This window comes from Camelus bactrianus, chromosome 25 (genome assembly GCF_048773025.1).
Source record: "Camelus bactrianus isolate YW-2024 breed Bactrian camel chromosome 25, ASM4877302v1, whole genome shotgun sequence".
Classification (NCBI taxonomy): Eukaryota; Metazoa; Chordata; class Mammalia; order Artiodactyla; family Camelidae; genus Camelus; species Camelus bactrianus.
In genome coordinates this window covers 38,117,834-38,139,825 of record NC_133563.1, presented here as the reverse complement: position 1 = coordinate 38,139,825, position 21,992 = coordinate 38,117,834, and the positions used below count along the sequence as shown (strand labels likewise).

Below are 21,992 nucleotides of genomic sequence, written 5' to 3'. Positions count from 1 at the left end.
TTCCTAGCACAATAATCCAGTATTCTGAAAATTAGTAAATGAAGAATCACATCCATTCTGCCTTTCCCATATGAACTGAATTTCAGGATAAACAAATTGTTGGTGAAGGAAAGTTATGTACAGAATTCCACCTATAAGTGCAGAAAAAATATTTATGTCATAATGGTTGCTAAAGCCTATTGGTGAAAGATTAATGAGGATAACAGATGGCTCCAGCTGATCTCCTGAGCCCCTGAATGACCTTAACTTTGCTAAGAGTGAGACACTTAAGTGCGTCTGCACTGTGCAACTTACAAAACATTCTCAACTAGAAACAAAACTGGGGGAGAGTATAGCTCAGTGGTAGAGTGAGGTCCTGGGTGCAATCCCCAGTACCTCCATTTAAAAAAAAAAAAAGAAACAAAACTCTGATAATAATCAAGCTTCTAGCTCTAACTATGTATACAAAATATAGGGGACAGAGGAACATGTTAAAAGACAGTTAGGATGTAATCATCCTATCCTCTATAAGGCAAATGACTTTTTTCCCCCCAAAAAATAAATGGCAAGGAATTTTAAAAGGGGGGGGGGTTCTTAACAATTGACAGACTAAGACACATTTCCACTTAATGCAACTTGTGGACCTTGTTCAAACCTTTATTTTAATTTGTTGTGTTAAATCAATAGATTTAGATAGAGTTTCTTGGTAATTATGAAGCTACTGAAGAGCAGCATATTCCACACTTCCTGTTCCCAGGCACTCTTCCCAGCATCTGGCACACCACTCTCTCCTGCCGAGACAGCCCCTGTCCTCAAGACCCTCCAGCCCATGACTTTCCATGAAATAGCTCCCTGAGAGACATCACCCAGAGTAGGCAGTTGTCAATTTCTTTGTAGTTCTGTCATTTTTACTTTATGTATTTGAAGCAATTATTAGTTGCATACAAGTTTAGTACTAGCTCTTCTCTGTGAATTGACTCGTTTACCAGTTTGCAGTGTTCCTTGCCTCTGCCCACAGCCTGCTCCAGCTTTCTTCTCGTTTTGTCTTGCACACCCCTTTCTATGGGTGTCAGTTTCATACTTCAGATGTGTCCCTAGAATCAGTATAAATGGTTCTTATATTTTAGAATACAGTCTGACAATCTTTGTCTTTTGACTGGAGTGTAGTTATTTTACATGGGTTGATTTACGGTATTCATGGAAGTTTTTTTTTATCAGTTAATTTTTTACTTACTGTCTCCTTTCTCTGTGTTTCATTTGAACCCCTCCTTCTCCTTTCATTTCTCTACTTGTGTGGAAATCACACTCTTCTCTGTTAGTGGTCACCTAAGAAATGTTAACAAGCACATTTAAGTTTATAATTCATGAAGATAATATTATTACCCTCCTCCCAACCCTCAGAATGCTTTAAATTTCCATCATACCTTCCTGACTTAGAACCTATTGATAATAAGATTTTAGTTCTGCTTTGCCTTTTGTTAACCCACAAATTAGACACTGTTATTCTTTATGAAAGTTTATCCACCTGCATACTTACCATTTAGGACATATCTGTGTGTATGTTATGCTTTGATTAAAAAAATTTATTTTAAAAATCCTGCTGGGCTAGTTCTGGTAGTTCCTCATTCCCTGCATGGCTTTCCGGCATCTGCTGCTGAACAGAGAGCTCAAACTCAGCCCTCGTCTGCCCCATCAGGCTGCCTGCCACCCCGACAGCGGCTATGGGGATGGAGGAGAGCATGGCCTTGAGGCTGGGCCACATGGGATACCAGTCCCAGGGACACCTAGCAGCAGAGGGGGTGGGATGGCCCTAATGGGCACCTCCAGTCTAAGCCCCTCTCAGACCACTCTCTTCTGTCCCCTGCTCACTGCTCTGTGGTTCCTGCCCCATGTAACCACTGCTCACCACGCAGGCGCCATGGGGGCTTTCCCGATGCCACCCAGAGACCCTCCCTAGGATTTCCAGGCCAGTGTGGTGAGCAGGACCACAGCAAGCCCACCCACAACCTTGCTTTGTCACCTCCCGCAAAAAGCCACTGACCCTGCTTAGCTTCTGGTCACCTCAGCAGGGGCAGGGTGCCACTGGACAGGCCCCCTCAGAGGGTGCAATGAGGACTCAGGTGAGGGCAGCACCTCCGGGGGTTCAGTGAACCAGGCCAGGCTGGGCTAGGGTGGATGCTGACACAGACTGTGGCTGGAGAGCAGGGGAGTGGGTGGCTGTGTGGTAGGCAGGGCACAGGGCACCCTGTGGGTACAGCGACCCAGCCTGCAGAGGAAGGCTGCACGTGCAGGGAGGGAGACGACCTGGTCCTCCCTGCCTTGGCCTGCATTGTCCCTCTGCAAAGAGCCCGCTGGCGCAGAGAGGCCTGACCCTGGAGCAAGAGTGGAGATGGGGATGAGGGGGACGGCTGGACACCAGAGCAAGTAAAGGGCCCTCACCATCAGGCTAGCCTGGATCTTTGTGACTGAAGATCCAAACATTGAACAAAAAGTGAACACATACCTGTTAGAATGGCTGAAGTCCCAGAGGCTGACACCACCAAGTGCTAAGGAGGAGATGGGGCAACAGGAGCTCCCATTCACTGCTGGCGCGGGAACACAGAATGGTGCAGCTGCTCTGAAAGATAGTTTGGTGGTTTTTTACAAAATTAGCATAATCATACAACAGGACCCAGCAATCACACTCCAACCCAGAGGAGCTGAAAACTCATGCCCACACAAAAACCTGCATACAGATGTTTATAGCAGCTTTATTCATAATTGCCAACGCTTGGGAGCAACCGAGATGTCCTTCAGTAGGTGAGCAGATAAATGATAGTCCAACCAGAAAATGGAATATTAATCAGCATTAAAAAGAAATGAGCCATCAGCCATGAAAAGACATGGAGGAACCTTAAATGCACATCACTAAGAGAGAGAAGCCCACCTGAAAAGGCTGCTTACTGTGGGATTCCCACTCTGACTTTCCGGAAAAGGCAAAAACACATGGTGACAGTTGAAAGACTGGTGATGCCAGGCACTGAGTGGGGACGATGCTACATGGTGGATGCGTGTCTGTGTATTCATCCAGACCCACAGAATACAACACCAAGACAGACCCCCCAAGGCAAACCATGGCCTTTGTTAACCACGCATCAGTGCTGGTACATCAGCTACTACAGACGAGCCACACGGAAGTGAGATGAGAAGCGCGGGGTGGGGTGCTGGGGAGGCTCTGGAAATCCATACTTCCTGGTCAATTTTTCAGTAAACCTAAAGCTGCTCTAAATGTACAGCCTATTAGTTTTTTTTTTTTTTAAGTAAAAACATTAAAGTAGTGGAATCCTTTTATGATTCTGAGGAGTAGAAAGCCACTTTTTAATGTTAACCACTATATATAAAAATAGATTAAAGCCAAATTTCTACTGTGTAGCACAGGGAACTATATTCAGTATCTTGTAACAACTTTTAGTGGGAAAGAATATGAAAATGAATATATGTATGTATATGCATGACTGGGGCATCATGCTGTACACCAGAAGTTGACATACTGGTTTTTTTTTAATTAATTATTTGATTGATTGATTGATTGATTGATTGATTGGAGGTACTGGGGATTGAACCCAGGACCTCGTGCATGCTAAGTACACACTCTGCTACTGAGCTATATCCCCCCTGACACATTGTAACTGGCTATAATTTTTTAAAAAAGCCAGTCTTTAACAAGAAAGAAAACTCCAAGGCATAAAAGAAAAGATTATAATAGGAAAATCAACATGAAAAGCATTATGGTAAAATATACTATAAATTAGAAGATAAATGACAATTTGGAAAAAATATTTACAGCGACCAAATAGACAAAACATAACTTTATAATAAACTATAAAGAAAAAGAGCCAACGAAAACCTACCAGAAAAAGCAGGCATTAAAGAAGAAACCCAAAGCCAGTGCACATCGGAGAAGAGCAGCTGCCCAGGACACAGGGCAGTGCCAGCGACAGCAGGGCCCAGGGAGGGAGGGCCCCCCCGGGCGGGGCGGGGCGCCAGCCTGCTGAGCCTGAGCGCGTGGCCGCCCCACCTCCCTGGCTGTCTGTTCCTGATGAGTTAGTTCTTCCAGGAGTCTGTTCTGCAAATATGCTGTGGACTGGATTGTGTCCCGTGAAAGATGCTTAAATCCTGACCTCAGAATGAGACCTGACTTGGAAACAGAGTTGTTGCGGATGTCATTAGCTGAGGTGAAGTCACCGTGGAGTACGGAAGGCCCTAATCCAATCGGACTGGTGTCCTTACAAGGAGTCAGAGACGCACAGGGAAGACCCACGATAACCGAGCCAGATACGAAGCCACGTGGCCACGAGCCAAGGGATGCCAAGGATGGCCGTACCACCAGGAGCTGAGAGGCAGGTTTCAGAGGTACACCACTGGGCCAGTTCCTTGACCTCACACTTCTGGCCTGTAGAACTGAGACAGGTTTCCGTTGTCTGTTTTATTTTTCCTTTTTCAGTCTTATTTTGTAGAATTTAATTACAGTTTGACTGCACATACACATTATATTGCATGTAAATACATATATACAGTATACTGCACATTTTTTTTAGTTTATATATATGTGCTAATTGTTTCTAAGAACAGATTAGATCTTTAGCTTTTTAAACTTACATAGTTATCAAAGGAATAAAGCCAACTACAAAATAAGAATCAACAGAATGTGGTAACTAATCATAAAGGACAGTCAAATGTGCTGACACAGATTCAAGAAATCAAAATAATAGTTCATTTGTGTCCTTATTATTATTGTTATTATTTTTTAGATTCTTCATATAAATTATGTCATATGGCATTTTTTTCTTTCCAGCTGACTTCACTTAAGAGTGACAATCTTCAGGTCCATCCATGTTGCTGCAAATGGCATTATTTTATTCTTTTTTTATGGCTGAGTAGTGTTCCACTGTATGTATGTACCACACCTTCTTTATCCAGTCATCTGTTGATGGACATTTGGGTTGTTTCCATGTCTTGGCTATTGTAAATAGTGCTTCTATGAACACTGGGGTGAATAAATTTCTGTTGGCTTCAGCCACCCAGTTTGTGGCACTTTTGAGGTACATTTGGGGTATGGTTGTCCCAGGAGACGGATACAACCCACTCACACAAACAGACATCAGAGTAAAATTGTTCGGTGCAGGAAGAGGCCGTCCACAGTCCTGAGCTATGGAAACCACGAAGCTATTAAGAGCAGGGAGGGACGAGGAGGCTCCTTGAGAGGCGGACAAAATATACGAGCAGAAGGACGTGGAGGGTGTGGTTCCACTACTTTGAGGGAAACAAGCCAAAATCATGTGCTCACTTTCAGGGCCCTAGACAAGCACTCGAGGACACACTCGCTGTCAGCAGACTATCCCTCTGGCCTGAGGACCAGGTGGGGGGGTCTAGTCTCTGCTGTTTCCCAGGGGGATCCTTTGTTTAGTGTGAGGCTTATATTGACCTGTAACTTGGAATAAATTTCACTAAAACAACGTGAACTCGGCTCTCTTTTCCAGATAAAGTTGCCTAATTTATTGGTCAAGGGAATGAGGACCTCACCCCTCCCTACCCCCACCCAGGGGAAGGTCTACACTTTTCACGCTGGCAGTCAGACCACAGGGACTCCTGGGGAGGGGGGTTCAATAGGTCACAGACAGGGACGAGGTAGCAACAACACACCAGCTTGGGTGTTCTGTGCCCCAAGTGGGAAGGTGTGGATGCTGTGCTCTGTGGGCCAGGTCCCGAGAAGGCTGCTGGGCGAGTCAGGGAGAGAACGTGTGTGAGGGCGTGGACTCCCCACAGCACCAGGGCCCAGACCAGGGACGAGACTCAGCTGTCAGTCTCCAGCGGCACACCTGTCCTGTCCCAAGGTGACTCATATATCCTCTGCCCCAGATAAATACAGATAAAGTGGCGGCTGGGGCAGCAAGCTGCTGGCCAGGTGCACCTGCCCTGAGAAGGCTGGTACACCTTATGGGACACCTACCTCGAGGACCCCACCACTCTGCCCCTGGGGACATGGCAACAGGGCACTGGCAGTGCAGACCTTATGGTGTCTTCACATTTCTTCACTACCACGCCTCTCCTTCTAAGGTGTCAGGATGGCAGCGTGTCGTCAGGAACAACGTGCAAGTGCACGCGGAGGCCGCTGTGTCCCTCACCGCCTGCCAGCTGCCGCTCCCTCAAAGCCATCTCCACCGGCGCCCGCAGAGCCAGGCACAGAGAAAACTGCAGTCTGGGACTAACCAGCCAGCACAGGGGAGCAGGTGTGCTTGCTGTGCAGCGGCCGCCAAGCGCTAGGGTAACCTGCTGGGATCCATCCATAATCATCGGCAGGTGGAATGTAGTTAATTTCGTGATTCTGAATTGTTCACATTTAACCCCACATGGTCACAGCAGGAGGTAAAAGCATCGTGAAGGATTACAAACCAGAACCAGTGACCCAGCCCCTGGCCAGCTGATCCTGCAGGACGAAGCTGTCTCTGTTGTGCTTATTGTCCAAGACCGGCCATTCACACTTGCGCTGAAAGGCCCCCTGAGGGCCTTCACAACTCCATGTGCTGGCTGGGAACAAACTAGCCACTGTCCTGCCCACAGCTCTGAACTGGAAGAAAAACACAAGCACTGGTGCAAAGATTTGGATTCTATAAACAAAAGAGAAGCCACGTGGATGCTCCACTGGGGAGATCTGTTTACTCTGGAGGGCCCTGGGCTCCATGCTCGCGTGGCCTCAGTGGCCATGACTGTGTGACCCCCTCCCAGCTGGTCACTGACCCAGAGAACTGCTGCTGCAAACTGAATTGTTTCCACCCACCTCCAAACAAAATTCAGTGTGAAGCCTTAACCCCAACGTGGTGGTGTTTGGAGGTGGGGCCTTTGGGTGCAATAACGTCATCAGGGTGGGGCCCCATGGTGGGACAGAACCCTTAAAAAAGGAGGAGACACCAGGGCTCTCCCTCCCTCTGCCACGTGAGCACATAGTAAGAAGGCGTCGTCCGCAAGCCAGAAAGTGGATCCTCCTCAGAACCTGGCTGTGTTAGCGCCCTGATCTCACACTTGCGGCCCCAGAGCTGTGAGGAATACATTCCTGTTGTTTGTTTAAGCCTCCTGGTTTTTGTGTATTGCCATGCAGGCCGAGCTGACTGACACAGACCCAAACATGACCTAATGGCTATTTCCAACCTCCTTCAGTATGTATTAATGACCTTAAAATATAAATACCCTGTGAAATAAAATTCAAACATACTCATGACCCAGCTTCAAGCAACTCGTTTGCCAGTATTTTTTTGTTTCTTCTTTTTATAGAATTGTAAAGCAAATCCCTGACATCATGCCATTTCACCCATAAGTGTGTCGGAATGCATCCTTAATAAGGACTTCTAAAAACAGAATCACCATTATCATCACAAAGTCCTTAATACCAAGGTCACGTTCAAATGTCCATGATTGTCTCGAAAATGCTTTTTGTAGCTGGTTTGCTCAAATTGGGGTGAGAGGTCCCTCAATGCAGTGCCTCTGGCGCTCTGCTAGCCCTTCACAGCCCCAACCTTTTCTCTCCGGAATTCTTCAAAAACAAAACAAAATCAAAATCCTTCACCAGTTATTTAGATAACCTGCAACAGCACTCATACAGGAAGGGGGTCAGGTGTCCTGTCCCCTGACCAGTTCTCCGAGTGAGAGCTGGTGCCCTTGTGAACCCCACTCAGCAGGTTTTGGGGCTGCACGAGAAAACATGCCTCAGGTTTAGAACAAAGAGGTCTTGGCCACCCCAGCGCCATGACACTGGCAGCTGCTGCGGGAATTATAAAGCCACAACAAAGAGGTCGCCTCTCCCCACAAAACCCTGTAGTGAACACGGCTACCTTAAGAGCCAACTTCAGGTGCCGATTCAAGGTCCAGGGCCAGCTCCCAAGGCTCTTCAGATGGTGCTGTCAGGGGTTCTGTGACAGACAGTCCTGGCCACAGTAGCAGAAGCGCCAACTGTTCTTCTGACCTCACCTGGTATTCGACTCATCTGTGCTCTTGGGAGCAGCAGGACTGGGCAGACCTCTAGCGCTTTTCCCACGATCTGTGGACGTCTGGTCACATGACACGGGGAGAAAAGTCTTCCCAAACTGCATGTGTTCAGGAATAGAAATAAAAGACACAATGCTATTTTACCAAAGATGGACTTTACCAAAATTAAAAGTTTTTCCTTACCAAAAGACAGTTAAATGAAAAGGCAGGCCACAGACTGGGAGAAAATATCCGCAGTACGTGTATCTGACAAAGGGCTCACATCCAGCACTAGAACACCTACCAACCAGTAACAGAAAGAAAAATGAAGCTTAAAATGGACATAATATTTGGATTCTCTCACCAAAAGATGTACATGGCTTATAAACACACGAGGAGGTACACTGGGCACAGGCATTTCGGGCAGCGCTTAGCAGGAGAACCCGAGCTCCTCCAGCCACTGATCACTGCGATAAAACAAGAACGGCTCCCTGGACTGGGCATCCACTACGTGTTCCAACGGCTGCACTTGGCCGACTGAGAGAGGACTATGTGAGGCACGGCCAGAAGAGCGGGCAAGGGTACCCAGGGCATCCTGCGCCATGGTTTTACAGGAAAGGCAGGAAAGGTCTAACGTAGACCTTTGTGGCAAGTTACGTTTCAGAAAGATCCCCCCGCGGTGAACAAAATCAGAAGGCGGCAAGGCGGGGCGGAGCGGAGCGGGGCGGGGCGGGGGGAAGACAGGGAGGTGACCACTGCCCACCGACAGTCGAGCGGAGAGAGGAAGGGGGCCGGGCAGAGGCGGGGACGGCGGAAAGGGAGAGGCGGGAATGACCGAAGACGCCAATGGACTTGAAGCGCAGGCAAGGCGAGAGACGCGGCTCCCCCAGAGGAGGAGCCATGAACCGGGGCGCGGAGATGGGGTGCCTTAGAGACTAAGCCGGCAGCTGGACCCACACCCGGATCCTTCCGGAGCGCCCGGCGGAGTCACAGACGCGGAAGCAGCCTACGGCCACGGACGGGTCGCCCGGGGAGGGCGCCGCCGGAGAGCGCGCGGGCGGACGAGCCGAGGCGCGGAGGCGCGCTGGGGCAGCCGGGGCCGCGGGCGCACTGCTGACCGGCGGGCGGACCCCGCAGGGCCGCGGAGAGCCGGGGGTGGGGGGTGGGGGGCGGGCGCAGCCGGCCGAGCCCCGCGCTCGCGGCCCCTCCCCCCGCTGCTCCCGCCTCCCACTTCCGCTGACTTCCCAGCGGAAGTGCTCTTCCCGGAAGCGGCCCTCCCGCCCCTCCAGGCATTCGTCTTCCTGGTGCGCGCGAGTTCCGCCCACCTTCCCGGCCCCCGGAAGTGATGAAAATGTATCAAAATTTAGGGAATGCGGCTAAAGCAGTGTTTAGAGGAAAATTGCTGGCTTTAAACGTTTAAGTCAGAAAAGATGAAAGGTCTGAAAACTAAAGCCCTAAGCTTCCACTTTCAAAAGCTAGAGAAGAGAAGGGAAAATTAGCTCAAAGGAGAAGGAAAGAAAGAAAATGATTCTACTTTCATGAAATAGACAAGAGACAATAGAGAAGATCAAGAAAAACCAAAGCTGCTGCTTTGAAAGGACTAAGGACGTGGGTAACGCTCTAGCTAGACTGATCAGAAAAACACAAGACACAGTCTCCACCAGGGAAAGAGGGGACATCATTTCAAGTATAATTAGTTAAGTAAAATGGAATGCACAAAAACAATGAAAAAAACTTTAACAACTTTATGCCAACTTTATGCAATTGTATTAGATGAAATAAGTAATTCCTCGAAAGATACAAGTTACCAAAATTGGCACAAGACGAAATAGAAAAATCTGAGTAAGTGCTGTATCTGTTAGAGAAATTGAATTTGTAATTTTCCCACAAAGAACTCCCCAGGATTTCACTGGTGAAAGCTATCAAACACCTAGGGAAGAAATATTATTATGCAAACAAATTCAGAAAATAGATGTGGGGAGACTAATTCACAACTGAGAGCAATGTTACGCTGGTATCAAGACAAGGACGTCCTCTCACCGCCTCTACTGAAAACTGTACAGAAAGCCCTAGCAGTGCAATAAAGCAAAAAAAAAAAAAAAAAAAAAAAAAAAGGAACAAAGTCTATATAAACTGGAAAGGGAGAGGTAACATTCTTTGATTATCTACACAGAAAATGCTGAAGAATCTAGAAAAAAGCTATTGGAACCAATAAATGAATTTATCTAGGTTGCAGGATATGAGGTCAATTACAAAAGTCAAATCAATTTCTACACACTGGCAATGTCAATGGGAAAAAGGCTTTTTAAAAAAACAAGCTAGAACTCAAAAAGCATAAACTATTTTAAAAATTGGGGGCGGGGGGGCGGTGAGGGTGTAGCTCAGTGGTAGAGCACATGCCTAGCATGCACAAGGTCCTGGGTTCAATCCTCAATACCTCCATCAAGAAATAAAAAAAAAACAAAAACTTAATTATCCCACCCAATTTTTTTTTTTTTTGGTAAATTGGACCTTTAAATTTTTTTAAGTTAAATCTGAAGAAAATTGAAAGGTAAGCCAAAGACTAAAAAATACTCATCACAAATATGTATTTGGAAGAGATTTTGACCCAAAATAGAAAAGACTCTTACAAGTAAATAGCAAGACAAACAGCCCAATTTTAAAGTGGGCAAAAGATGTGAACAGACACATCACAAAAGGTGAGACAGACTGGCAGCACGCACATGGAGAGATGCTCACCATCACGGAGCAGGCGAACACAAACCAGAAGCATAAAGGTGTCACCTACGCCACTAGGTTTCAGAAGAGGGCTAATACCAAGTGTTGATAAGGACGTGGGCCACTGGAGCCCTGACAGTGGCAGAGGGTACAATGGCACAACCACTATAGAGAACTTCTGGGCTATTCCTTATAAAGTTAAAATTCATGTATCTCATAATCCAGCAATTAAATTCCTAGGCACTTACCCAAGAGAAATAAAGAGGCATGTCCAAATAAAACACTTTTACACAAATGCTCATTGCAGTTTTATTCATAACAGCCAAAACTGGAAACCCAAATTTCCACCAACAGGTGAATAATAAGCACTGTTTACCCCTACAATGGAACACTACTCACAAAGAGAAAGAGCTACTGAAGCAGAAGTACTCAGCTGAGTCTTCAAAACGTGCCAAAGTGAAAGACGTCAGACACACAGGATTACATACCATGTGCATCGATTTACGTGAACCCCAGAACAGGCAAAACTAATCCACGCAGACAGAAAGTGGTTACTTGGGGCTAGCGTGGGATTAACCAGGAAAAGGCAAAAGGGACCATTTCTGGGTGAGAGAACTGTTATTTTTCTTGATTGTGATGGTGGTTACACAAGTACATGGATATGTCAAAATTCCGTACACTTAAAAATAGGTGTTCTACTGTATGGAAACTGGACCTCAACCAAAGTTGGTTAAAATGGTCTGATAAAATCTGCTTCTATACCACCTGAAACATCTCTAGTAATGGTGAGTTTCCCAAAGGATGGAGTACTGTATGCTCTTTTTGAATTATTTACCCCCTTAAGGCTTCTGGCATTGTGGGAATTTAAGACTGAAAATACACCCTCATGGGCAAAACATTGCTTTAAATCATTTCAAAACTGGTTGTTTTGTTAAATGTTTAGATAAAAGAAATTCAGAGGCAACAACTTAATAGTTCTGCTAGACAGTTTGCCGCCGGGTAACAGAACTTGCCTGCTTCTGACAGCCCCTCCTAGAAAGGGACCCGCCACATCTCCCATTCCGCAGGTTCCCGCTCCAGGATCACTTGCCTCTCTAGCTGACATGTTTGCTTCTCTCTGGAGGCCAGTTCAAGTGTCACCTCTTCTGCAAAGCTGTCCCAGACCCCCACGCCGAGTAAGTCAGCTCCTTACCTACGCTCCTACACGACAGGGACGCATGTGTACTTCCACTCAGCGTGCAGTTCCCCATCAGGCTCTGGATGACTCGAGGTGGGCAGTCTTAACTGTTCCCCAGTTTTAGGGCTGGTCCTTGTAGAGCAATACATTTACAAATCAATGCCAAAGCGATCCAGAGAGCAGGGAAAGGGAAAAGAACTGGAGTCAGTCATGGAACTGCTGAGACAGGAAAAAGTCATGCAGTGCATCAGGACTGTGAGCCCTTGGAATGAATTAGGAAGATGCACACACAACTAAGTGAAGACAAGGGTCCCCTCAAAAGTGGACAGTCTTGAATAAGCTCTGATAGCAAAAAACACAAGGGGCGCTAGTCTTAACACTGGCCTCACTGAATGAAGTGCAAGCAAAAGCCAACGGGGCTGAGAGGGAAGTCGTTTCCAGTAGACCAGAAGGCTATAGTGTTACAAAACAGAACAACAAAAAGAACATCCAAACAGGTTTTTTAAATCAGTACTACAGAGAGGACAAAGCCCAGCACACAGCTCGGGCGCGCTCCTTCTATACCTCACCCTAGACTCCAGTGACACATAAATCCGTCAGATATGCTCACTGTTCTCCAGGAATTAACAGTGTAATAATGGAAGAGATGGTACAGAAAACACAATGTTGACATATCAAAGGAAGTGCACTAACAGGCGAATGAACAACAAGCAACAGAAGCAGAGGCGGGGGAGCCGGCTGAGCCCAGCAAGGGGCCTGAGGCGGGTCCTGACGTGTCCGGGGAGCCAGGTGAGCAGAGAGCGACATCCAAGCGAAGACCAAGGAGGCTGGAGCGGCTTGGCTGAGTGGGGACGTCTGGCAGTTAACAGCCGCGAGTTCACCGGTGGCAGATGGGGCTCCAGGAAGTGCAGGGAGTTTGGAGTTTATCCCGAGGACAACAGGGAACCAATCCGCAGACTTGGACAAGGAAGTACCTTTCTCCAACTTGCCTTTCTGATAGACCAAAATTTGCTAAACAATCTTCTTTTAAACTAATAAGGTGAGATACACACTTCTGAACTTGACTGGAACAGGACTGAGCTCAGGGGCGGTTGTAACGGAGCAGCAAGATACAAGAACCTTCTCTCCCGGCCCAGCTCCTGCCCCGGCACTGTGCCAGCTCAGCCAATTGTCCAGTCGCATGGCTCCCCGGAGGGCACATGTTCCCACAGAGGAGGATGGGGGCCAGCACTGCCACAGTGGCTGGCAGGGGTCCACTGCGGAGGCAGCCCCGCCCGTGACGTAGGGAGACGCAGACACATCCAAACTTGCGTGAACCAGGCCTCTTTGCCATGCGCTTCCAGACCCCAATCGGCAAGGTGGAGGGTCATCACTTACGAGTCCGTGTGCTCCCCCTGACCTACATACTTCTTACCCAAATGTACAGGGGTCTTACTCAAGGGAAGTCCCTCCTGGTGAACATCTTGGTTACTTTTAAAGTTTGGAGCTGAGCTGAACTCTTTCCCATACTGGCTGCATTCATAGAGTTTCTCTTCAGTGTGAATCTTCTGGTGCTGAAGGAAGTTTGACCTCTGAATAAAGCCTTTCCCACAATAACTGCACACGTAGGGCTTTTCTCCAGTGTGGACGATCTGATGCAGCAGGAGCTTGGAGCTCTGAATGAACGCCTTCCCGCAGTCCTTGCACTCGAAGGGCCTGTGCCCCGCGTGGATCTTCTGGTGCTCTGTGAGGTGCGCCTTCTGGAGGAAAGCCTTCCCACACTCCTTGCACTCGTACACGCGCTCCCCGGTGTGGACTTTCTGGTGTCGGATGAGGTACGAGCTCAGAAAGAAGGCCTTCCCGCACTCACTGCACTGGAAGAGCTTCTGGCCAGTGTGGATGCGCTGGTGCTGGGTGAAGTTGGACGTCTGGCTGAAGCGCTTCCCGCACTGGCTGCAGACGTACGGCCGCTCCCCAGTGTGGGTGCGCTGGTGCTGAACGAGCTTGGAGCTGCGGATGAAGGCCTTCCCGCACTCGCTGCACTCGAAGGGCCGCTCCCCGGTGTGAATGCGCTGGTGCTCCACGAGGTCCGAGCGGTGGCGGAAAGCCTTCCCGCACTCCTGGCACTCGTACTGCCGCACCTCCGTGTGGGTCTGGTAGTGCCGGACCAGGCTGGAGCTGCGGATGAAGGCCTTCCCACACTCGTTGCACTCGTAGGGCCGCTCGCCTGTGTGAATCCTCTGATGTCGAATGAGCAGCGAGCTCTGGCTGAAGCCCTTCCCGCACTCTTTGCATTCAAAAGGCCTCTCGCGGGTGTGAACCCGCTGGTGCCGGACCAGGTCTGCGCTGTGACAGAAACCCTTCCCACACTGGGTGCACCTGAACGCCTTTTCTCCCGCGTGCGTTTTCTGGTGCTCCCCAAGGCCCGCGAGGTGGACGAAGTCCTCCCCACACACGTCGCACACGTAGAGCCTCCCTCCAGTGTGAGCTCGCCGGTGCTCGGCAAGGCGGGCGCTCTGGCCAAACCCCTCCCCGTGTGTGTCGCACCTGTGCGGGTGGGCCTCCCCTTCTATAAGCTCTCTCTGAAGTATGAGGAGGTTGGAGCTCAGGACCGGGCTCCCCCCTGACCTACCACCCACCAGGGCTGCTTCTCCTGCTTGGATCTTCCAGTGGGTGACCGTCACTTGCTTGAAACCTGCCTCCTGGGAGGCACAGCTCCGCAGGCTCTGCCCTTCCAGGTTTCCCAACAGCCCCCTCAACCTGAGTTCGGGGGCCCCCCCAGATGCAGGGGCAGCAAGCTCCATCACCGTGAGGGCTTCTGACGTTGCCGTCTGCAGATTTCCATGCTCAGAAATTCAGAGTCTGGGGTTGCCTTCGAGTCACCTGTCAGAACCTGAAATAAGAGAAAGGTTATCTTTCCCTTTGTTAACAGATGGGAATGTGCTGGAGCACGTAGGGGATAAAATGCAAATCCAAGGAGTGGGAGAGCAAAGTGTCCCTCTGCCCACACTCCTGACCCAGCACAGTGCTCGGCTCACCCTTGGGGCGGTTTCCCTGGGCTCCACCTCTGACCTCAGGGGCCCGACTGGCCAGGGAGCAGAGGGGAAGGAAGTGGCTTGGACTCCATTCAAAAATCCAGACCTATTTCCAAAGAAACACAAGTTTATCGCTCTCATCACCTGTCCACTGCCCTTCCTGCCTTCAGGTCCTCCATCCCTCCTCGCAGCATGGTCGGTCTATGGTGTCACACTCACTGCAGGCTACGTATCAGTCGTTCTCCTGCACGTGAGCCCCAGCTCCTCTACCACATGCACGAGAAAACCGCACCTCGGCCAAAACTCAGCCTGCTTCCTGACCTGGTCTGCATCCTTGCTGGCTGCATTCTCTCCATGTTTACAAGCACTTGCCTAACAGGGCCCTGAGAGTTGCCCGCAATGTCTACACCTGGGTGAGTCTCCCATAGGGCCACCTCCTGGTTCTCTCCTCACAAACGTCCAACACTTGCCCTCCCTCTCGGCTGATGACCTTGTGTCTCACTTCAGGGAGAAAACAAAAGCAATGAGGTGAGAACGTCCATTTTTCCCACTACGTTTACCAGCCACCTGTTGGTGCCCACGCCGCTCCCTCCCGCATTACATGGGTCGGTGTCCTTGTTGCAGTCTAAGGGAGACACGTCCCCTTGAGCACTACACCCACCCGTTATCTACTCAGTGACCCCAGACCTGCTCTGCAGAAGTCTGGAGTTGGAAGGTTCACGGCAGCACCACTGACGACCACCAAAATACCCATCTGCAGAGAAAAGGGTGGCCTGAGGAGTCCTCCGACAAGGGAGAAACAGACAGCGGTGAAAAAGAGCGCCCGCAGAAAAGCGCAGGCGAACCTCGCAGATGTAACATCGATTGAGAGTTCATATTGTGTGATTCCACTTACTCAAAGGTCAAAAACAGACAAAACCAGTCCATGGTAGGGAAGTTGAGGCAGGGATGGTCTCCAGGGAGCTCACGATTGGCAAGGGTGCAGGGAGGCCTGGGGGTTCTGGGATCTGCACATGGGCATGTTTGCTTTGGAAAAGCCTGGTTACTTAACCTTACATGGTCACCAGGACGTGGCACCCAGTTCCCCTCTTCAGAGCAATGCTGCCCTCCAGCTCTGGAATTCTCCACTGAGAACCGCCTTCAGGCAGGAACCTGCCAAAGCCATGGCCCCTCCCAGGAAAGGCCTCCCACTGGAAGCTGCCCGTCACTATGGAGTGATACAGAATTCACGGCAGAAACAGTGTCTATCTGCCACCTCTGTGCTGCAGGTCATAGGTCCAGCTTGGCAGGACTGGGACCCTTCTGAGTGACACAGCGTGTCAGCCAGGCTGAGGTCTCATCTGGAAGCACTTCCAAACTCAGACCATCAGCAGAATCTGGTTCCCTGCACTTGTAGAACTGTCTCAGCTACGTGCTGTGGCTCCCTGGGAAAACCTGTCTTCCTGGCAGAACAGCTCAGAGAATCCCCCCCCCGCCGTGACTTCTCCTCTGCCACCAGTTGCCGAAAACCTCGTCTTCCCAGGGCTCCTTTTGGCAACTGACCGGGACCTTCACTACATCCCTGAAATCCCAACCTGGTGGCTGGGAGGTGCTGGACATGAGGGGCCAGGAATCTCAGAGGGCCACCTGAGAACACAGCCTACCACACCCCAGCCAGTGCCCTTGCCTCCACCTGGGGCAACTCAGAAGGGTCATACTAGCCCCCAAGATCCACTGGGATGTGCCTTGGTCACAATTTTAACCTCACTGCCCAATCCTGCCTGCCTTCCAGGCATGTCACCTGAGGGCTCTCCCCAGCTGAGTCCACTTCCCACCCGAAATCTGCACCAGCAGGAAGCAAACTGATTGCTGTGCAGCCCCACGAAGGGATGCCATCCAAAACCCATTTGCAACGTGGCTGCCAAAGACAAGGATGTGCCTCCGAGGACAGAGTGGGGCAGAGGGCGCAGCCCAGGGAGCAGGTGTAACCAGGCTACACACGCTCTACGTCCAGGCCGGGCTTCCTTCCCACATCTTTCCCCTGCCCCTCTGCTACAGCTACATCACATGAACCCCTCTGACGAACGCCTCACATGCACCTATCTAACCACCACCATTTCTGTCACCCAAAAGGCTCCCCTCCAAGGTTAAGCATCTCTGTTATGATGGTTAAGCATCTCTGTTTTAAGTCTCATTGAAGTGGAGTCATAACAGCATGTTCTTTTGTGTCTGCTTTTTATTAATCGTGTGCCCACTTTTTATTAAGGTACAATTCACACACCATAAAACTCATCATTTTCAAGTGCACAACTCAGAACATCCCTGAGGCCGCAGAACCTTTGCCCCTGTCTAGTTCATCCCAGAGCACTCGGGCCTGCACTGCGCCCACCCCCAGGACGTGCCCGGGAGCGCCCCTCCCTCCCGCACAGCTTCTCCGTCTGTCCGGACGTGCCACCATGCACAGCCCACTCTTCCACTCACCCGCAGCCGGGCTGCTGGCAGCTCAGGGTTACGAGCAGAACAGCTGTCAGTGGCCCTGTACTTCTCTTTCAGTCGACGGAGGGCCTCATTTCCACTGGGTCCTGGGAACACTTCAATCAGTGGCCACTTGTTCAGACCACCTTTGCAAGTTCTACCCGGAACCATGGCAGCTGTGGACCAGCAACTGCTGTGGGTTTGGGGTTCTCCCCCTTCCTGAGTGCATGCGTCCATGTGACCGCCCTGCTCTCTTGCTGGGTGTGGGGGACAGCATTTGGGGAGGCTTGATGTGGGACCAGGTGGCCAGTGGGGTAAACAGCGGCAGAGACTGAAGGCTGCCCAGCATCCTGCTTCCTTTTAGTGACAGAAATCCCTACAGAAATTTTAGTGTTCACACGGCCACCTGCAAGTGACATTTCTTAATGGGCCCTGAAGTGAGGTGTGACTGATTCCAGCCAAGGACCCAGGAATGGAAGGAGTGTGTGCATGTCCCAGTCCCTCACCCAGCCCACAGTGACAGGTGACAACACAGCATGGCAGGCTCCCAGAGACCTTGAGGGGCGGAGCTGCCCAAGTGCCTGTGAGATGGAACATGAGAAGCCACGTTTCTTGTTGGAAACACCATTTTCGAATCTGTTACAGCAAAATTAACCCATGCTTAAAAAATGGTAATAGTCCACCTGACTATTCAGATGCAGTTCTCCCCGCGATGAAAAAGCAGCGGAACCCCGACAGCAAGAAGGGGCATCTGAACAGCAGCAGACGGGAGGCATTTCTCTCCACGGAGACCCGCAGCCCGGCTTCCTGGAGCAGTGGCCCTCCCGGTGTGCCCTGCGCCACAGCATTTATGACCACTGCCTGGTCGCATGCGCTGAGAATGCTTTTCTGAGTTAGAGGCCCATTAACTTGGTTTAAAATCATTCTCTTGCTTACAAAAATTACTTTTAACTAGTTTCCCCCCCCACCCAGGGTATAAAGGTAAAGTATGCTAGTTGAGAAAAACTTTAAAAATAAAAATTAAATTACCTTTAACCCCACCACTCAGATCACTACACTGACATTACTTCTCCTCTGGCCTTTTTTCTGCCCCAATATAGTATGAAGTCAGGACCATGCTACTCAGTCTCACATCCTGTTTTGCTTTACTTTTCTATCTTGTTAGTTCTCAGCAATTACAAACATAAAATACACATTGTAGAAGTATTTCAAGAGGTAAACAAAACAGACAATGATAATCCCCAGCAATTCAACGCAAGACCACTGCCAGCTGTTTAGTTCACACGCACTCACCCAGACCTCTGCTAAAACGACTGTACATTTACTATGTACACATGCAGTTTTCAAAAATACAGGCAGGACCCAGTGCACCCATCCCTCTGCAACACTCTCCCCATCTCTAACGCACCCTGGCATTCTTGTGACCACCCACACAGACGCACTGGTGCGCCTGGCCTTGGAGCGGCGCTACTGTCAGAGGTCCTCAGGGTCCCTGCTACAGGCCAGGCGCTGGAGGGAGCCCCCATCCCTGTGCTCTGGTGTCATGAGGAAGGATGTTCCCAATGTATTCATCCCATTTCTCTTCCCCAGAGGCGGAAGGAGTTAGTCAAATCTTCAGGAGCATAACAAGGCATGCAGCCCGACCTCTCCCACCAGGGTGCATGCTCTGCTCTGCTCCCAAGCCAGCCCAGCCCCACCCCAGGGGAGGGTGCAGCTCCCAGGGCTCCCGGCAAGCAGGCAGGCAAGTGTGTAACTGGCACTCAGCCTAAGCAGCCCCACGTCACGCCAGCAAATGCTCCGATCAGTAGTAGGGCACATTTTGCCCTTCACATGCCTCCCTGGTTCAGGCTTGGGAGAGGAGGGGCACTGTTTACAAGGGCCCCTGGCACCCCAGCCAGGTGGGCCGCACAAGTGGCTGGTGTGGTCCCATCACACCTTCGAACCTCATGAGGCAGCTATTAGCCCTGTTATTTACTCAATTTTGCAGATGAAGAAAGAGACTGAAAGTCAATAACCCAAGGCCACCAAGTCAGTCGTGGCAGCGCTCAGGTTCAGACCCAGGTATGTCTGTCCCTTGCCCTTTACCACTATCAAAGATTTTGTTTCCCTTTCCAGGTGTGAACTTTTTACACTTTTATAGGATGTTTTGCTTAGATCAGCCGGGACTAGTATTATAAAAGTAAGCTTATGTTTTAAACCTTATTTTTCTTAAAAAAGGGGGTTAGGTTATTGGTTTGCTTTGGAGGTGATATTTGCTGATTTTTTTCATTTAAAATGACTGTTATACCACCTGAACACAAGCCTGCATCTGTTTACACGAATACAGCTTTAAAAACGTGTATCTCTTCATGATTTTCATAATTTTTTCCTTAATTTTAGAGGAAGATTTTCAAATCAGATATACCTTGCTTTGAATTAACATTTACTGGAAAATCAGCAATCTTTCTGTTTCTGCTTAGCTCCTTTATCTTCTGTGGATGCAAGCAAACTTAAATCGATACTCTTTCATTTAAAGAGACCTGAGTGAAATGAACAAAAGGAAATAAACACACACCAGATTCTGGTTCCAAAACATGCGAGGCTAACATAGCCCTCCTTTCTGCTGTGACACTAGAACAAGAAATCATCTAAGTACACAGCTGATGTTGAGAGAGACAGGCGATTCTCAGTGCTGGGGAAAGAGTGGGAGCTTAATCTAGGGGGTGGGGGCCTGTGAGCTGCCCGGAGTAGCTCTGAGATTGGGGGAGGAGTGGCACGCAGGCACTGGGAGCTGTTTCAGGTCCACACTGGTAAAGAGGTATTATGGCCTTGGGCTGGCAAGTTAGTCAGTCACTGCTGCTCACAGCCTAGAGACAGGACACAGGGAGGTTTGCAGACCTCCACCCTCGGGAATAATGGGAAAAGAAGGGCAAAAGGGTAACTGAGTAAGACACAGAGCAGAGCTCCAGGGGACTGCACCTCTGGGCTGCCCTGCGGCCGCCACTGCAGCTCCAGAGGGACGTGAGCACGCAGGTGTGCTCCTCCTGTTTCCTCGTGGCCTCCTCACAGCGTCCACCAGGTTCAGGGAGGTTCAGGAGCTGCTGGCTGCTCTCTCCTCCTCCCACCCCAGGCCATTTGGCTTCTGCTCCCAGGGCTCTGACCAAGGACACCAATGGTCTTCTTCTTTCCTGACGAGTTCAGTGTCCTTTCAGCAGTCATCTCCCACAACCCGAGGCAGCACTGGACATGCCCAGCAGCTCCTGGTGCTGCTTCTATGGCACCACCCTGTTCTGGGTCAGCTACTTCCCGGAGCGCCCTGCCACCTCTGGCCAAGAACGCTGTCTGGGCCTTCTCAGCTCGGCCCTCCCTCCCTATCACCCCCAAAACCTTTCTAGGGAAGGAGGGAATCCATCACCTTCTCTCCAGGAGAGGCTAGAGTTACGTGGTCAGGCTTGTGGAAAAAACATCAGCCCTCCCCCACCCCTCGTCTGTATCTTCCATAAGAGGGTTGTTGTCATTAGGGCCATTATTAAGATATCGTTACAAGATTACATCTACAACAGGGACAAGAGTCCCACCTCTGGACAGGAGCAAGGTTTATCGCCTTAAGATTCAATGACATTGGTATCTCTCAGATCCTAGGTGGGCAAAAGACACTTATTTCTATCTTTCATCGGGACTGGACCTCAGGTGAAGTCAGTCATGCTGCAGAGAGCACCGCACGGTGGTCATGAGCTCTACGGACAAACTGCCTTAGCTCAAAGCTGGCCTCCAGCTAGCATTCCTGGGAAACCGCAGGCATGCTACTCAGGCCCTGGGGAATCCCATGACCAGGGTGCAGCCACTGTGTGAGGGGCTAAGACGTCCGGGACATCAGCAGAGATGGCCATTGGGACTGATAGCGACTTCCAATGAAAGAGAGCCGTCAGAGAAGAGCTAGGATAGCGCAGCCGAATCACCTCTCCCCACCTGGGAATTCTCTTTCAGGCCCAAGCGCCGGAGAGAACTCTGTCCGTGACCTGCACCCCCAGCAGGGGAGAGGTGCCGCGGCTCTGCGTCTCCTCCAGCACAAAGAGGCTCAAGCATCCCGCCACTTCCCCAGCCTCATCTGGTGAGCTCTCTTGGGCTCCAGAGAGAGGAGGCAGGCTTAGAACACGACAGCAGTGCCACCCGTACCTGTATCCCGACCCCACCCCAGGCCACCTCAGAGGGGCTAGCGAGCTTGAGAGCTGCGACACACGCCGAAGCTGGAGGCTACACGGTTTGAGGGTGTGACCCTGGAGCTGGGGAACTGAACCAAGAGTGGAACTGGGTATTTACCCACACGACGTTCTTTAGGAGAGAAGCTGCGGGCCGGACTGCAGCCCGGCAGACCCGGCCGTGATGGCGCCGGGAGACCGGCTCCCCGAGGCCCACGCTCCGGGACACCCGTGCGGGGCAGGCCGCGCTCAGCCCGCCCGTCCGCCCGGAGGACCCTGCCGCTGCCCGCAGCCCGGAGCGCGCCACTCACCCGGCGCCCAGTGGCGAGAGGACGGCACGCACCCCGCACGCAGACTGGGGTCCGCCCGCCCCGCAGGCCAGCCAACAAAGCCCGCACCGCCGCCCACACGCCGCGGCCGGAAGTCGGTCCGAGGCCCCGCCCGGGGAGCTTCCGGTGCCGCTCTAGGCGCTTC

General features: G+C 50.5%; 1 protein-coding gene across 6 annotated transcripts; it reads right to left on the bottom strand.

Moving 5' to 3' along the window:
* Positions 1-611: 611 nt before the first annotated feature.
* On the bottom strand, positions 612-21,975 carry ZNF623 (zinc finger protein 623). Of its 6 annotated transcripts, XR_012502177.1 has the most exons (4): positions 21,830-21,952; positions 7,845-8,096; positions 2,483-2,596; positions 612-1,305 (listed from the first exon to the last, which is right to left on the bottom strand). XR_012502177.1 is itself a non-coding variant. In XM_074352873.1 (3 exons), exon 3 carries the CDS (start codon positions 14,653-14,655, stop codon positions 13,246-13,248), a length of 1,410 nt encoding a protein of 469 aa, XP_074208974.1. In that variant the 5' UTR covers positions 14,656-14,744; positions 14,890-14,992; positions 21,830-21,964; the 3' UTR covers positions 10,991-13,245. The 6 variants fall into 6 exon arrangements, 4 of the variants coding, with proteins under 4 accessions (XP_074208974.1, XP_045377240.2, XP_074208973.1 ...); XR_012502178.1 differs by lacking the exon at positions 7,845-8,096 and having other exon boundaries at positions 21,830-21,956; XM_074352873.1 differs by lacking the exons at positions 612-1,305; positions 2,483-2,596; positions 7,845-8,096 and adding exons at positions 10,991-14,744; positions 14,890-14,992 and having other exon boundaries at positions 21,830-21,964.
* Between the last annotated feature and the right edge of the window lie 17 nt (positions 21,976-21,992).

What these genes read in the sequence shown, in the direction of transcription:
- ZNF623 (XM_074352872.1), bottom strand. Translation starts at nt 14,655, where the DNA reads ATGGAGCTTGCTGCCCCTGCATCTGGGGGGGCCCCCGAACTCAGGTTG.